The sequence below is a fragment of the Misgurnus anguillicaudatus genome, chromosome 17 (genome assembly GCF_027580225.2).
Source record: "Misgurnus anguillicaudatus chromosome 17, ASM2758022v2, whole genome shotgun sequence".
Lineage (NCBI taxonomy): Eukaryota > Metazoa > Chordata > Actinopteri > Cypriniformes > Cobitidae > Misgurnus > Misgurnus anguillicaudatus.
In genome coordinates this window covers 36,877,638-36,895,707 of record NC_073353.2, presented here as the reverse complement: position 1 = coordinate 36,895,707, position 18,070 = coordinate 36,877,638, and the positions used below count along the sequence as shown (strand labels likewise).

The following is an 18,070-nucleotide window of genomic DNA, read 5'->3' as shown; positions in this document are numbered from 1 at the left end:
GCTAAATCTAGCGACAAAGTCGCCAAGTTGGCAACACTGTTTAAAAAGTGGAGTTGCAGCCCTCAACTGATGTTTATGTTGTCATGTTGTGTATTGGCCACCAGTTGTGTGATTGCAGTACCAGTTTTAGCCACAAGTTTTGTGATTGCAATACCAGTTTGGGCCACAATCCTACATACTGTTCCTTCAACTTCAAATGTGAGTCTTTTTTCTTAAGAAAATCTAAACTCTAACAATCTTACAAAGAAATCCTAAAATCTGCTGGTGATGATTCTAGTGTCCTACGTTTAAAAAAAATGCTGGGTTATATTCAATTCAGGGTTGGGTCAAAAACAGACAAATCCAATCTGTTAGGTTGTAATTTAACCTACAGTATGCTGGGTTGTTTCAACCCAAAATGCTGGGTTGTTGGGTCAAATATAAAGATTTTGATTGGGTTTGTCCCTTTTTGATCCAACGTTGGCTTGAAAATAACCTAGCATTTTTATATATATTTTTTGAGTGTAGTAGTACATTAGTAAAGGTTAGGGACGTTCATATTGTCCAGTTAGCCGTTAATTGAAGGTAAGAATTTATGACCGATTAATATTATCAGTTAAATATTTTCTATCCTTAATTTGTGAATGGCCTGTAAATGATGCAAATTATGATGCCTTGATGGTTTGGAGTGCAAAAAAATGACTTTCTTACTTAGTATTTTGTCTTGTTTATAATACAAATTTTTTAAAAAAATCTTACATTAAAATGCATTTTTTGATAAGAAAAATGACCTAAGAAAATAAGTCTAGTTTTTAGACAAAGACACAGATTTGGTTTGAACATAGGGGGTTGAAGTGTATAAATGTTTTTATTAATTATTGTATAAATATTGTGAACTGTTATTGATAGTTTAAAGTATTGATGGTGCTACACTCTCAGAAATAAAGTACCCTATTAAAAAGGTACACCTTTGTACCCAAAGAGTGCATATTAGTACTTCAAAAGGTACATATTGGCATTTCAAAGATACATATTTGTACCTGAATGATACATATTAGGACCTTTTTTAAAAGGGTACTGCCCCAGTGACAGCTTTGTACCTTTCTTTTTGATAGTGTACTTCACCTCTGGAAACTCAACCAAAATCATCACCACTGGGATCTATAATGCTTAATGGATGGTATATAGTTTAGGGCTGCAACAACTAATCAAATAATTGATAATGAACGTATTGTTCAATGAATGTCATTATTGATTTGTTTGGTTTGTGACATCACTCATCCAACTCCCCACTGCAACACAGTGACTGCGCAGCTGGAATGACAATCAGTCTGCCAAGAGATACAAGATTCTGTACCTTCAGGACCTGGTTTCTTATAATCTTAACAACCCAACCCTGAACAACTTAAAGATCATGCCAACAATCTCTCTCTCTCCGTATCTGTAATTGCATATGCAAAGACTAAATAATACTGTTATACAGTCATAAACCTCCTGCACACATTCTATACAGATTAAAGAGATTGTGTTTTATGAATGTGTGTGTGTTTCAGATCAAAATTTCGTGTTTAACAGCCATATGACAAAGTATCTCACTTTATTCTGAGATTGATTCATTTAATTTTCAGGTATACCACCTACAGTGATTACAGAAACTGAATCACTGTTAGCGGTAACGACTCTAAATATTCACCAGATAAATACCTGTGACCTAGTTTCAAAGTTAAGATTTAAGCCTTTGAGGAAACAGCTTGCAGTCAAAAGTTTTCCTCAGGAAATGCTTCGGATTCATTTTGAGAATAAGCGTTGATTTCTTTTTGGCACCCTAGGATCTGTCTAGTGTCAGGAATTGATGTGCGACAACTTATAAAACTGATAACACATTTGGCAGGGTGCCAAGCGTGGGTTTATAAAGACAGGTTGCTCATAACACAACTGTGGAAATACTTTTTTTACTCAGTAAAGCAAGGTTTAACAGTACACTGAAACTTTATTGCCTTTATTTCTAATATCTGTGTAGATTTTTTCCTACTAATGCTAATCTACAAGGAAGTTTATAACCATTCGTTATTGCAAGTCTAATAAGCTCTATCAACAGCAGTTGTTGCGTAATGTCTATTACTACCAACTATTATCCCAGTTTTTTAAGAAAACAAAATATTGTGGTTATAGCGAAGGACTCACAGTTGAAGTACACATTGTTTCAAAAGCACAGCCAAATGCAAAACCCTTGAAGTGCGTCTGATATGTTTTCTTGTAGATGAGCGTTTTTATCAGACTATTAATGGATTCTACCAACAAAACTGTATTTCTGAATGGCCTGAGGCCAGGATTAAGCTGATTTGAAGCAAAAGTATTTGATGAATCTTTAATATGCACCGAGAGCATTCGGTTAATATCATTATCTAATTTTTGATGAAAGTGGCGTTTAGTAGCTTTAGCATCTGAGCTCCTCGATTAAACCTAACAGTTTGCATAGACTGCAGGATTTTGGCACTTCTATGAAATCATTACCTTATCACACCATGTGACATGGATCGTTTAAACTTGGGTATGACAAGCATGTAGCCTGTACGATGATGACACCGATTGAATTGGAGGCTTTGCCGACTGTGACTCACGTTAGTGCAATGTCACCAGCATGGTCATAGCAGCAAACACACTGTGCATTGATTGTAGAGCCCGGCCGATAAAGGATTTTGAAGGCCGATACAGATACAAGCGTTTGTTGGTTTTAAAATCCGATATTCCGATATATCGGCCTGTATATATATATATATATATATTGTATATATATTTTTTTTTTCAGAAACACGCAACAAAACATTAACAGATTTCCCTAACATTAGTTATTTAAGCAATATCGCTCGAGTAGGAGTGTGATATAGCTCTATCACGCAGGCCGAGTGCCGGAGGCAATCACAGCCGTGATGATATAGAGCTATATCACACGACTCCGAGAGCGATATTGCTTTTATACAACAGTTCGACGGCACACGTTTGAAAAACGAAAACTAGAAAACAACAACGGAGTAATTTTAAAAGCCTCTTTGTTTGAGAACTACTTCTTCTGCCACGGATTTGAGGGCGGCCAGAATGACAGGAAACACTTTCGGCTGCTTTGAAGCTCATAACAACTCAATGGACGAAAAAGCCGTTACTTTATATTACCGTTTCTTGGTCACAAAGTGTAGTTTTAAGATTAGTTCAGTCGAGAATATATAGGTATTATATTTAAATTTGCAGTCGATTAGTAAAGATAGCGCCTGTTTGAACGTTTGCTTAGTGAGATTCGGTACGAATGAGAACCAAAGCATGAGCGGACGTCAGTGTTCACTCGCCCCGCTGACCACCGCCCTCTCTGGGCTACATCTCTGACAGGGATTCCCTGGCTCTCATGTTGACCTTGTTTGTTTATGATCGTCAAAATGAGATCAAATCAGCAGTATTTGGTGTCATGATCAAACTATTACTTGTTTTTTATTCATATTTAGTGTCTTTTGTGTTGTTATTGTTTTGGCGCGAGGTAAAAGTGAATAAAACTATACTTGTATAACGTTACTATTGCTTTCTCATTTATTCTTAACGCGATACGAGCACTCGATTATTATTATTAAACTTTGTTTTTGTCAGTACTATATAAAACGTTTTTTTATAAGTGTCAGAGAGATGTTTTTGCATGCTGCTTATAAATATACCAGTGGCGATATCTCATAACATGTTTTAATAGTCACGTCACAATAAAGTAAATAATCAATGTCCACATTTAAAAGCTGCGGTGCTTACCTGCAGTTCCAAGGTGTTTTCGCGTTCTGATATGAGATAATAGCTCCAGAAAAAAACGAGTGTCTATATTTCTCTTTCCAAGTGTTAATCGTCCACACGATGTGACAAGACATTTCTCCCATTAACTTTAACGTAACATCCAAGAGCGCTGATCTTTGACGGAATAATAACTTCTGATTGGGGATTCACAGACTGATTTATGAGCTAGTAAACTAATGAGACACACGGAGAGTGATTCAAAACAGGGCGTCTGTGTTTTTCCATTCAGAGATGAGCCTGCTTAAGACCTCCATTCACTAGGTGGCGGAATGGTACGAAAGGTGAAGTGGTTACAGTGCCGTTATCAGCACAATATCGCATAGCTCTTAGCCAATCAGATTCGAGAACCAGAAAGAACTGTTGTATAATTGTAGTTATTTATGAGTTTTAAATAAAATAATATGATAATGCATTTTAAAAAGAAACTTGTTTCTTTTATTGTCTCGTGACCAACTCACCATGAACCCGTTCTTCACCGTTGTTCTCTCTGCCCAACTCTTTGGCTGGATCAGCAGGTTGCAGGATGTGTGAAGCGTTATACACGAGTGTTGCCAACAGGGAGGTTGTAGAGTGCCCTCTGGTAGACAAACTATACAACGGCAACACTCATGACATGGTTGAAGGCTGTTTCGTCCGTTTTTTTTATATATATATATATTAATTTATCGGCCATTATGAATGCCGATACCGATAGTTTGGAAAATGCCTAATATCAGCCGATAATATCGGCCTGCCGATATATCGGTCGGGCTGTAATTGATTGTGCTGAATTTCTGACACTGTCAGAAAACAATTGTATGTTATCTTTGGACACAAGACCGGGAAAACGTCTGTCTTTGAACCTTTCTCACTGTACGACATATGACAACCGATAAAGAGCCACGATCACAGAAATCGCCACAATTGTTTCACAACCATTCGTCTGAGACATCCAAAAATCGTGCAGTGTATCCTGGGTTTTAGACGAGTGTCTCTGTCTATCAAGATATAATGCCATGAGCATTTAAAACCCATAGCACAGTAAGTTTTGCATAAAGACATAAGAAAGAGGCAAGTAGGTCACAAATACTGTCAATAAAGCTTAGCTTGTATTAAAGCATTTGTACATAAGGGATAGTGCACAACCAGCTGGTTGTTATGACAGAATAAATCCCAGCAGGGTCATCAGGACCCCGACATGAAGCGGAGAGGTCTTGTATCACCCTATAGGGATTTTTACGATAACAATCTGACTTTATCTTATCCTGGTTATTACAAGGCTACTTACCACTTGCTGTGTATTTTTAGCTTATTTGAATGAAATACAAACTAGAGGTCTTCTCATGTACCCGACACAAAATGACCCAAATCTTTTTTTTACCCGAATACAACGTGCATGAATATTTTTATTTTTTAAGGAAAGACCCGACCCGAGAAAATTAGACCCAGTGGGCATTTTTAAACCCGACTGGACCCAAATGTAAACGGCACAGATGTGTGTGCAGTCTGCATCCCCACACGCACCAGTCAGACAGAAAGAAACCTGGTGGCATCGCTGCTCCATTTATTTTAGTTTGTTATCCAACGACAACACCAAAGTAACCACTGACTGCATTAAAATTGATTGACAAGTCTGGCTCAACGAAAGTTACATACTGCCCTGCTGAAAACACCAACATACCAGTAAGACTAGAATATGTTGTGATTTAGTGCTGGTTTTCTGGTGACCACCAGCATAGACCACTATGCTGGTTTGGTGCTGGTTTAGCTGGTGGTCATCAGCATACCAGCACCAGGTCATACCAGCAAGATCAGCATATGTTGTGTTTTGATGCTGGTAACCACCAGCTGAACCAGCATGGACCAGCATGGGAATTATGCTGGTCTATGCTGTATTTTCAGCAGGGCGCCTGCCACACATTGCCGCAAGCTCTCTTGGCAGACAAAGGAGGCGTTGGAAAAGGACTTGATTCACACCTGTGAGATAGTTAGGGTCTTCTTGAGTTATTTCGGGAAAAAAACATTCATTTTAAATTACCCGAGACCCGACGCCGCTAATATTATACCCGACCCGTGTCCGAAGCACACATGAAACTTTTAGATTGGTTGGACCTCAGGTTTTCGGATCTAAGCGAACCCGTGAAGACCTCTAATGCAAACCATCTGCAAAAAAAGTTTCCTAAAAGCTTTAACCCAAGACGCATTCAAACAAGTTCAAACAAGATAAACATTATTATATTTATATGTATATAGTGTTATCAGTTCAGGTGGTTGTTATGCGATTGTTATCTAACAAACCATGGGAATGTCACCACTAACCAATCAGAATCAAGCATTCAAGAACACCATGAAATAATTTTATACAGTTATACAACTGTTGTTTAGTTATAAAATTCAAATGGGCTTATAAAATTGTAATGGGATTCAGACTGACAGCCAAGAAAGGCTCCTCAATTCTCCAAAGCACAACAAATTAGCATACTGACAAGACTGTTAAAAGCTATTAAAGTCGCCTTACTCGCCTTCAGCTACATGTGTATCCTTTCCTGTAATTTCATATTGAATATACATTTTAGAGTCAATAATGGCACATTCGCAGGCAAAAATAAAGCACATACTGAAAGATGCCTTAATAGATTGTAAATGTTGCCAATACTTGTCCATCTCTTCTATATTCTGTGAAGAGTTGTCTATGATGGCCTGAGGCAGGAAGGACAAAACATTTATGTTACCTAAATCACTTGTGTGACACCCTAGATGCCCCAGAGCAAAGGTAAAGCCAAGGCGCCTACATGGAGCCTCGCTGCAGGGTCGCAGGTCTCAACAAGCAGCCAACACTGAAGGCATTCCCACTGCAAGAGCGCGTGTCTTGGCACATCAAACACCCGAGGGATATCACGATACACACGTTACACTGAGAAATAGGAAAAGAGATCAGGTGGATAAATACGCGATGGTAACAATATGGAATTTAAACGATGCCTTTACCTGCTATTTAAAAGGTCAAAACATTCATGCATTTGGCACATGCTTTTATCCAAAGCTACTTACGGTGCATTCGATCAGCACGTTTTATCAGTACATGTGTTTCCTGGGAATTAAACCCGCAACCTTTGTGGGGTGAGTGCACTCTACCAACTGAGCTACATGAAAATACAAGCCTGCTGAATTTGTTGCGAAAAAATATTTGTGTCTATACGTCTTTGATACAAGACTTTAGGGTTTTAAAACTGCATATGGACAAGACGTTTAGGATGCAAGCAGGCATCTTTGCTGTGTCTCTTCGGTATACAGTAAATGTTCCTCTCATTATGTGCATGCTGGATCATGTCGAGGGCTAGGACGACATGCAGAGCAGTGCGCTCATGGTTCGGCCCACACACACACACACACACACACACACACATCTATAGCATGCTCTGCACATAATAAGAGCCTCTTCAAAGTTTGATGATGTTACTGGCCTTACAGCGGCACAGCTCAAATTGTGTAAGTATTGCAACAACTAGTAGAGCTTTGAGTTAGCAGTGCAAAGGTTATGGGTTCAACTTCAGGGAACACAGACACTGATAACATGTAAGCCACTTTGGACAAAAACGTCTGCCAAATGCATAAATCACAAACCCAACAAGCAGTGCAACCAACCCAAAACCAACACGGTCACAAAATTTAAATCTATTGATTCGAGTTCATCTCACTCAGCACAATAATTTACGCTTGCGTGTAGTAACGGTTGATTAGGCTAAAATACCGTAGTATTTACTATTTTTACTGTATTTACTATTTTTACTTTATTTACTGACAGGCCTCCAGTTTGAGCCCCGGCCAGGTCAGGTGGCGTTTCTGTGTGGAGTTTGCATGTTCTCAGTGTCAGTGAGGGTTTACTACGGGTACACAGGTTTCCTTCAGCAGGCCAAAAACATACAGGTTAAGTGAATTGGAGATGCCAAATTGCCCCTTCCCCAATGTGTGTGTGTGGATCGAGTTGTGACTAACCAGATCTCAGCATGAATAAAGCCATAGATGCTGGAATGGTGTTAGGAATAAATAAATAAATAAAAATAATAAGAACAAACAAACAAAGCAATAAATCAAGGATACTTGATTACCTTGAAATATTTTCTTACCTACACTGCAAAAAATGATGCTTTTTATTGATGAGCAAAACGAACCAAGAAAATAAGTCTAGTTTTTAGACCAAAAATATTAAATTTAAGTGATTTTGTGCATAAAAAAAAATATTAAAAATCTGCCAATGGGGTAAGCAAAAGAATCTTGAACATTTTTCTTTAACACTAAATTCAAGAAAAATTTGCTTACCCCATTGGCAGAAATTTTTTTTTTTATGCAAAAATCACTTAAATTTTATATTTTTGGTCTAAAAACTGGACTTATTTTCTTGGGTGGTTTTGCTCGTCAAGATAAAGCATCTTAATTTAAGAATTTTTTGATATTTTTACTGAAAACAAGACAAAAATACAACGATTTTTTTTCTTGAAAATCATTTTTTGCAGTGTAGTATTTTTGTTTGGTTTTCATACATTGGTATAAATATCTAATATTTCTTGGTAAGCAAAATTATCTAAGACAAAAAAATTAAATTTAAGTGAATTTGTGCTTAATACAAGCAAATAAATATGCTAATGGGATAGGAAATTGTTTCTTAAATTTTTCTTTAATTAATTGTTTAAAAAAATATTATTTCAAGTTTTTTTCCTTACCCCACTGACCGATTTCTTTGTGCGCAAATTCACTTAAATATGATATTTTTGTCTAAACACTAGATTTATTTTCTTAGGTCCTTTTGCCCAATAAGAAAATGATTTAAGAATTTTTTTTATTTGTACTAAAAAACAAGACAAAAATATTAGGTAAAAAGGTCAGTGTAAAGTCTCATGATTACATTTTTAAGTATTGTGGCACCTAAAGTTTAAAAAATAAACAAAGAAATTGAAAAACAATACACCGTCTGTGCTCCCAAATGGCAGAAAGAAAACATGTGCTGCGTCCGAAACCGCCTACTTCCATACTATATAGTAGGCGAAAAGAGTAGGCGAAGCGAGTAGTATGTACAAATAGTATTCGAAAAACAGTATGCGAAAAGTACCCGGATGACCTACTACTTCCGGTTTTGCAGTGTGCATACAATGGACACTTCACTATCCCATGATGCCCCGGGAGAGGAGTTATCCAATGAAGAAGACTACTCGTAGGCTGTATTCGCGCTAGAATGACATGACGTGATGAAGATGTATGTCACGTGATGTAGCAACATGACGATGTAGTACATCTGAATCACATTCAGGATTCATACTATACAGTACTGTTTTAACAGTACGTAAGTAGGTACTTCATCTCATTCAGTACCTACTGTACAGTATGCGGTTTCGGACCCAGCCATTTTGTACACAAAATGCTAGGCTGGGTTGTAATTTAACCTATGCTGGGTTGTTTCAAATCACTGTTGGGTCAAATATAAAAAAAAGATTTCTGTGTTAATTTAACCCAGCAGCTGGGTTTGTAATAGTGAAAAGACAAAAAATACTTTTTCCTATTAAAAAACATTAAAGTCACAATAAAATTGAAATTAAAAACTATTATTTCGGGGGAATAATGTGGTATTTATTACAAATTACTTATCTGTGTTTTTTTTTTAAATGTATGTGCCCTCATAACCTTTAATCAAAAATGCAAATCTTCTCCCATCCTTAAAAATTATCTCTCTTTAGTCACGAGTTGCACCTGGGCGGGGCCAGGAAAAGATTGCAGCAATAGCAAACATGACCAGTGGCGGCCGGTGGCTTCTCTTCGCGAATTTTTCGCAAATTCAAAATATGTATTCGCAGTGTCATGTGTGTTGCTCGTCATGTCAAAATATGTGTTTGTTGTGTCATGTTAACCATGTGCATTCATGCGTCATGCCTGCCGCACATACGTCGAAAGGGTTCCGGATAAAAGAGATGCTCACGTTCACAAAATACTTACAAGACACTAACTTAACAATAAACTCACATGAGATTAAGTGAGTATCTGGCAAGCGTCTGCAGCAGACACGAGTTTTTACCTGCTTCACAACTTCACATGAGGCGCCAAATACATATTATTTTGACACGACGAGCCACACACGTGACGAGGAAAAAGTCGTAATTGGCTGCTACTGAACATGACACAACTTCAAACGATCAAACCAGTTCTTGATGGATGAATTCAAGTCCAGCCCTATCATTCTTCATTACAGAAACAATTTCACATTGTCATTACAAAAAGACTGAAATCGTGTCCATGAACAGATTTAGACTGTCATGAACTGCCGCCCGTGAGACAGGGTAGCCACACACTTTTGTTTTCAACGCAGCATTGGGGTCAAAAAGGGACGAACCCTTGTTGGGTTAAAGTTCCCAGAAAATGCTAATATTTGACCCAACATAAAAGTTAAAACAATCCAGCATAAGTTTCTTTACAACACAACGGGTTGGGTTTGTTTATTTTTGACCCAAAACTGGGTTAAAAATAACTCCGTATTATCATTAAGAGTGCAACAAGCAGCATAAAAACAAAGACATGCGCACAATGACTTTTCAGAGGTCAACGACTTAACAACTTGTAGTGAGTTTGTATAATTAAATGAGCAAAAGAAATTCATTTAAGGTTCACTGAAGCAATGACAATAATGAGCACTCATTAGATCTCTCTCATTAATTCATCTGCACTGATGGAGACTACCAGAAGAACAAGCATATAGTGCCGCCCACAGGAAAGAAAAATCACACAGGATTTCTCTTTAATGTCTACTTTCCTCAAAACAGCAATGAGATTCAAATAGAGACTTCAAGTCTCATGCTTGCTTGACAAATTGTTGTTCTCTAAGAAGAAGACCCCAGTTTTCCTTTAGAGAAGAAATCGCACCAATTTCAATCTGTGCTCAGATTTGCCAAGTCTCTTCAAATTCTTTCAAAAACAAACGATCTGAACCCTGCTATTCACATTACTTTCCGTCAATTCGAAGTAATTCACTCAACGACTGTATCCTTTCTACAAAATTTTAAGTGAAACATCTGAGGTAGTGTTGACACATAACTACAAATAACTACAAATCGTCTCGAACTATGAAAGATGGATTTGGCCTGCAATGTAGATACTACCCTTGGCTAACAATGAGAGCGTTTACATGCAGGCTTACGCCGATTATGCTTAATAAACTGATAATGCGTGGGGTCATGTAAACGCGTACAATGGTTTTCTTTTATCGGGTAAAGCCTATAAATGGCGTAAGCTAAAACTAATCGGCAAAGATTTTGCGTTGCATGTAAACACTTTAACCGGCTTTCTCGTAGTTTGGTTCATGTGGTTGTCTCTGCCTGTTAAAGATAAACATCACACGTGGAAGTAAAAAAGCACAAAGTAACGCATAACGTTACATTTACAGGTTCTGCAGACAAGAGATACAACAGTATAGTTTAAGACAGATTTCCCATCAGCTTTTTGAACACTATAGGTGGTGACATCACTGCCTACGAGAAACCTGACAAATCTCCAAATCCCATGTAAACGCAGTATTCCGCATAGCCGGTTTATTGATTTGCATGTAAATGCAAATATAAACGCAGATTTTTGATAGTTATCCAGCATCCGCTTATTCTGTGCATGTAAACGCACATAATATTTATTCATTTATTTATTTAGCTTTGAAACCAATTCCTGTCGGATTTATTCTTTCAAACTGTGTGTTTATCAGAAATTTGAGCTCAAGTAATGCTTTCTCTGTGCTGTCACTGTCCGGGTGATTCTCACGAAACCATTGAAACACCACGGCACTAATAATTTTAGCTTTAAAATGTGTAATATAGTAACATTAAAAAGCATCAGAATTAACACAATACTGTGTTCTACCTTGCACAATGTGTGATTTCAACATAAGAATTTATAATTGTAAATTTTATCTAATTTTCTGCTGAAATTCTCATTACCGCAATGTGTCCGGCTGTGTTTGAACATGCGTTATGTTGTAATTTAATCAAATTAACACAAAAATATTAAGAAAAAAAATAAATGGATGTTTTGCTAGACTACTTTAGATGACAGAAAAAATATTTACTGAATATTCATGTATAATAATAATGAAGAAAAATTAGGAAAATGATGTGTCCATGCCTGATGTTCTCATCCTCCGCAACACTTTTTGAGAACAGTTTAAGCACACATACAGAATTTTAATAAAGTTTGATTTTGAGTGACCAAGCACATGGACCAGTTACTTCAAGATGGCTACCAGGTAAGATCATTTTTTTACAGTTAATTTGAAATATTGTCTTGTCAGAATGCTTACACGACATTTTGATTATCATTACCGCAACAGATGCTTATTAAATGTCAATTTAATTAATAGAAGCATAATACTTTGATTTTAAATGCATGTGCAGAATCTCCAAATTATGTTCTTTCAGGTTTATCATGTCATTTTGAAAATATGTCAGTGTTGATGTTTTCTGACTGTTGCGGTAATGAGATTTTTTAAAACTAATTTTTTTTGATTATGTTACAAAAAGTGTTAAATGATAAGTAAAAGTTTTTAAATTAATGTTCCCATTTACTCCAGCCTTTGTTTTTCAATGTCTGGTGGGAAAAAAAGTAAATTTAAGCAATTTCTACATTTTCATGCTTGACATTTTTAAAACCAAGTTTTCGTGAGAATCACCCGTCCGCTCTGTGTGTGTGTGTGTGTGTGTGTGTGTGTGCCCGGCCATACGCAGGCATGTGTGCATGCCACACCTCCAAGACAGACAGCAGACAGAAATGACAGATGCAGGGCGATTGGCTAAAATGTAAAGGCATTCTTTTTTTGCAAACAAACACATGTAAACATTATGGCAATATATATATATATATATATATATATATATATATATATATATATATATATATATATATATATATATATATATATATATATATATATATATATATATATATATATATATATATATATATATATATATTATGGCAATATTTTATAAATATTAAATAAAATAAAAATCACAGAGGTCATATTTATTAATTGTGCGATAAGTCGATAAAGTAATTATCATGACAGGCCTAGCGGCCTCTAGTGGTGAAAATCCTACATATTGTGCCTTTAATGCTACCCTGAATTGCAAACACTGCGCCTCCGTGGTGCTTTCAAAGCAACCTATTGCATGAGTTTTGGGCTGGACTATCTGTCTGACCGACCAATGGCAGATTGGAGTTCAGAAATGTGTTTGAAAACATTCACTGAAACTGCAAATTACACACTTTACCTTTAAAAATGGTAAATTTTCTCTTTAAATAATGCTGTCACTTGTCTCAAAGAATTGAAATAAGCAGATTGAATACTGCCACTGTTGTTTACTGGTATCCCAAAATACACCATTCAGATGCTGAATAGTCTGGACGGGCCTCAAAGTCCACTGTTCAAAAGTCCAATGTGTGCCAGGCGACATTAGCCTTTCACCCTGATATCTTGCAAAGTTGACAGCACAATGTGATAGATAATGGCAGCAAATTAGTTTCAAAGCAGAAGCCTTTGGCAAACTTCAATCGGCAGTAATTTGAAAAATCTTTATTTTCTTACACAACTAGGTCACATGCTTCACTTGCATGGCAAGAGCTGAGAGCCACTCATGCGGACATCTACAGCAAAATGGTCTGATCACTGTAATGATACCCATGGGGATATCCAATTCCTGTCACAAGTGACATCATCGGACACAAGGACAACACTCAATATTATCCAATACATTATTTGTGAATCTATAAATTGTAACTAAACAACACACTGATGTTATTGCTTTTGTAATGTGCTTTTCGAATATATTTTTGGAAAATGTAAATATCTTAAAGAAAGTCATGGTGCAAAAATGGGGAATCAGTCGCACAGATGTGTAAATGTAGCATCTGTACTGTGACGGGGCGAAACTTCTCAAAAAATCGAACAGTACAAAAATAAATGCAAAAAATAATAATAATTTAAAATGAGCCCTCCATAAGTTAATCAATTACTGGTTGACTATAGGAGGATTGTTGCAGATCCCTTAAAGAAAAAAAGTGCACATACATAAATCTTGACTGTGCAAGCTCCTGCACGTCTCTGTCAAAACTAAGGGGAAAAAATCTATTTCTGGGTGATGTTTAACTTCTAGGTTGCAGTACAGGTTACTGTATTATGACAGCAGTGATCTCCGTGAAAGAGGCGGATGCACATAAATACATCACAGTGTCAACAGATTAACAGGTGATAAGACTGTTTACTTACTGAGGGCAGCAATGGACCCATGGTCAATTGATCAATCACAATCCACACTATTGACCTCAAAAGCATTGCTTTCAGAAATATGGTCAATATATGTGATATATGGATCTCAGATTGCTTTTCAATAAAAGACAAATGCAAATGAACTCAAAAGTGTCAGACTGTGTATTGATCTACAGTAGTTTGAGTGCATCACAACTCAACTATAAAAGCATGCCACCATAAAATCATGTATTTCTAGTGATTTTTGAAACTGCTTTATTGCAATCTATAACCAATAAATATTTCAAACATGTAAAAAATGTTACAACGTACAGCAATAGTGACAACATCATGGCTTTTTAAGATGTCATTAACTGATTTATGTGCTAATTCAAGGAATTATTATTTAAGAAATCCCATAGATGAGTGCCAAGATGCACCAAACACAGAAGTTGATAATCTAACAAAGGCCTATAAACAATCAAACAAGATGGTGGTGGTGAATATGGTGTCAGAAACAAAGACCCCAGCTCTGATACTTGACTACAAATCCATTGACACAGTGAGAAGAGATAACGTCAACGCGCAACATCATCTTCCCGATACGCACGCAGATCGCCAACAGTTGCGCATCCTTTAATGTTTCATAAACGAGTCTAAACATAACTCTCCACTGTGTCCCAGCTCCGGGGTGCTCATGGTGGTCTCCAAATCCACTTTAATCTCGCATCGCCCGAACCCCTGGATCAGCTGTTCCAGCGGTAAATCTGAATGCGCACTCGGGTAACACCTTAAACCGGTCGCGCATCTCGGCGTGTAGACGCCGCACAGCTCGCCCTTCTGCCGGGCGCAAACGGGACAGCAACCGCAACCCGGTTCCCGTACGATCTCCGCGCATGAGGTGGTGAGCTTCGGGCACGCCGCCTGGCGCTCCGCGGTGCAGCTCGGGCAGCGGAAAACGATCTCCCCGAGAGAACCGTGCAGGAGAAACAAACCGAGGAGCAAGACGGAAAACATGATCTTAAGAGAGAAATGGATGTCAAGGTCCTGCGGGCGACTTCAGGTGGAAAAGTAAAAGTGCGTTTGGGGACAGGTGAGGTTAACCGGAGCGCGCCGCTGCAGGGTCCTATTTGCTGTCATGTTACTCCGCATCAAAGGCGCATCAGAAGCTGTTCAAAACATCGGGATGCCTCATCATTAAATCGTTTACTTCGACTGTTGACTCTTTCATTGTCGAGTCTCTAAAGAAATAACCTTTAAGTTTTGGAGAGGTTTGTCAGAGTGCGCATGCCCGGTGTTTGTTTTGGTTGCCATTGTTGTTCTCTAGTTGGCCCTTCACAAAAATAACCATAGTAACCATACAGTAGTTCCGGCCAAAATATCATTATTCGGCTCCTAAGTTTATTATTCTAACAATCAACATGAACTCTTTTCTGTGTATCCTGTTGAGTTGCATCAAGTTAAATTTAATTTCAATTTTATTGTCAGGATTTCCCCAAAAAAAATTATGGCCCATCGTACGCAGTTTCACTTTTATAGACAACAATCAAATATTAATAGCACACAATATAATAACATCAACATAATAACGCATCCATACTTACATTTTTAACTGCCTGTCTGCATTTTTTAGCAAAAAAAGAGACAATGACTGTCTTTAAACTGTTTTATAATGCTTTTAAATATATCTTAATATTTAAATAAACAGTAACCAGTGTTGGGGAAAGCTACTTTTTAAAGTAATGCATTACAATATTAAGTTACTCCACAAAATTTTAACTAATTGCATTACTTTTCATGGAAAGTAATGCTTACGTTACTTTTGCGTTACTTTTGCGTTACTTTTTCTTACTTGGCTGAGGCTTGATCTCTTTCAGGCCTTGCAGGTGTTTTTTATGATCGCAAAAATGTCAAGCTCTGGCTTTGGCCTGCCATCTCCGTTTCTGACTCAAACTGTTCCCGCTCAGGCGCACAAAGTGCGTAATACTATGTTAATACGTTCAGTTTAATGCAGTACATTGCTTTTTTACATTAAATTAATTAAACTGAAAAGTAACTCGCATTACTTTTTTAAAAAAGTAACTCAAATATTAATGTGTACATTTATAAAGTAATGCGTTACTTTACTTGTTACCTCAGAAAAGTAATATTATTATGTAATGCGCGTTACTTGTAATGCGTTACCCCCAACACTGACAGTAACTATGGCATTTTTACAGAAATTATGGTTACCGTGCTGTGTCTTTTTTTTGGGGGGGGGGTTGCATTTAATCCACCTGTTTGACCTGTGATTTGAGATTAATTTAGTCTTTAAAAAATGCTGGGTAATTTTCTAAGGGACAAACCCAACCCATTGGGTTATGCTTAACCTGTGCTTGTTATTCAAAGGTGACATAGAATGGTTGAACGGAGTATTTATCCTTGTTCTGTGATGTGACATGTAGACAAAAAATTTTTTGTTTGGGTCTGTAATGCCTTAGAAGCTTCCTAAAAACCTCTCTCAGATAGCTCTTTTAGGGTGGGGGATTTCAAACGAGTGGTTTTGCACATATTTGGCTCCCCCTACTGGCTTAACTTGCAATCTCATTACTGATTGGCTGACTTTGCTGCCACTCAAAAAATGTAGCCAATTATTTTAAAGTGGAAGGGCAGTTAGATGCCTGTGATGTCATAAGCATCAGTTTTTCAGATTAGGCTGTTTTCTGGCTGACATTTTTAAAAGAGGAATTTCTATGAGACTGAGATGTTTAGCATGTTTAGCACTTTTTGTATGTTTGTGAATGTGGGTAGACTACCATTATTCAACAAAGACAAGGTTAAAATGGTTTTTCATTCTCTGTCCCCTTTAACCCATTGTTGGAACATCAACATCGGTTTAAAAGAACCAAGCATTTTTTTAGAGCGTGTCTATAGAGGGTATGCACATGGCGAGAGGGACTGCGGTTACGCCCACTGAGTGGCAAAAGACAGAGTGGCAGCATTTGAGTACAGTGTGAAATCAGCGAAAACACGGTGAAAATGCGTCGAAATGGGAAAAAATTGTTGTGCGATAGACTAGCAGATTAACAAGAATTCAGAGCTATTGTTTTACAGACTGCCAAGAAGCACCGAAAGGAGAAGTAAATAGATATTTCATGCCAACATCCACAGACCACAGGTGGGTTGATAAGTTGCTAGGGTCTCTATCAAGCAGAGGTTTTAATTTTAAGTATTTTTCAAGTATTTGTATTTTATCCGTGTTTTTCTTTGGAAAACATACATTCCAAAGCATATTATTATAATTTTTACTTTTATTACATTTCATAAATACACCTGTTTGTTTTACATTTAATATTTAAGTACATTAATGTACTTTTACTCAAGTAAAAGTACACAATTTTAATGTAATTATGTATTAAATACATTTTAATATGCAATGTTAAAGAATACACAGTATGATTCCATGCTTTAGAATGTAGTGAAGTATTGGGATATGTAGTGAAGTATTGAAGAATGTATTGGGATTTTTCCCAATACAAACATCCTAATAAAGCACAGATGCTTGGAAAATGTAACTAATGTAACTAAGTATTGTCCACCTCTGCTATCAAGTCCAACTAAATTTAATTTAAGCTGATAATAGTCAGTTTTACTGGATTTTCGCAGCAGCCCCTATGAAAACCAGCCATTTTGTTGCACGTTTTGCCACTCAACCGGGCAAGCTCTCGCGTGGTCACGTGAAAAAGTGACGTCAATGCATACCCTCTATATTGCATTTGTTAGATGTACTGTAGCACATTAATGTGTGTTTACAAGTTTGCATTTATTTGCATTTTACAACGGCTGAAAAGTATATTTAAGTGATGTGTGCACTTGTTCGTTCAATTTTGTAGTAATTTTTCTTGACCTGGCAGAAAACGTAAACTTGACATTGACAGCTTTAGCTCATTTAGTTTTGGGTTTGTTTGTTTTTGGTTTTGCCAAATCATGAATCTCTCTGTATAAATCCAGTGAGTCAAAAGCTTTGCTTTGTTATCC

At 37.0% G+C, this 18,070-nt stretch overlaps 1 protein-coding gene across 1 annotated transcript in view; it reads right to left on the bottom strand.

Moving 5' to 3' along the window:
• igfbp2b (insulin-like growth factor binding protein 2b) overlaps window positions 1–15,309 on the bottom strand; it is a 43,539-nt gene extending 28,230 nt beyond the window's left edge. The window contains 1 exon segment of the mRNA XM_073854705.1: window positions 14,716–15,309. Coding sequence (XP_073710806.1) covers window positions 14,716–15,070 — 355 coding nt within the window. The 5' untranslated portion in view covers window positions 15,071–15,309.
• Window positions 15,310–18,070: the final 2,761 nt, after the last annotated feature.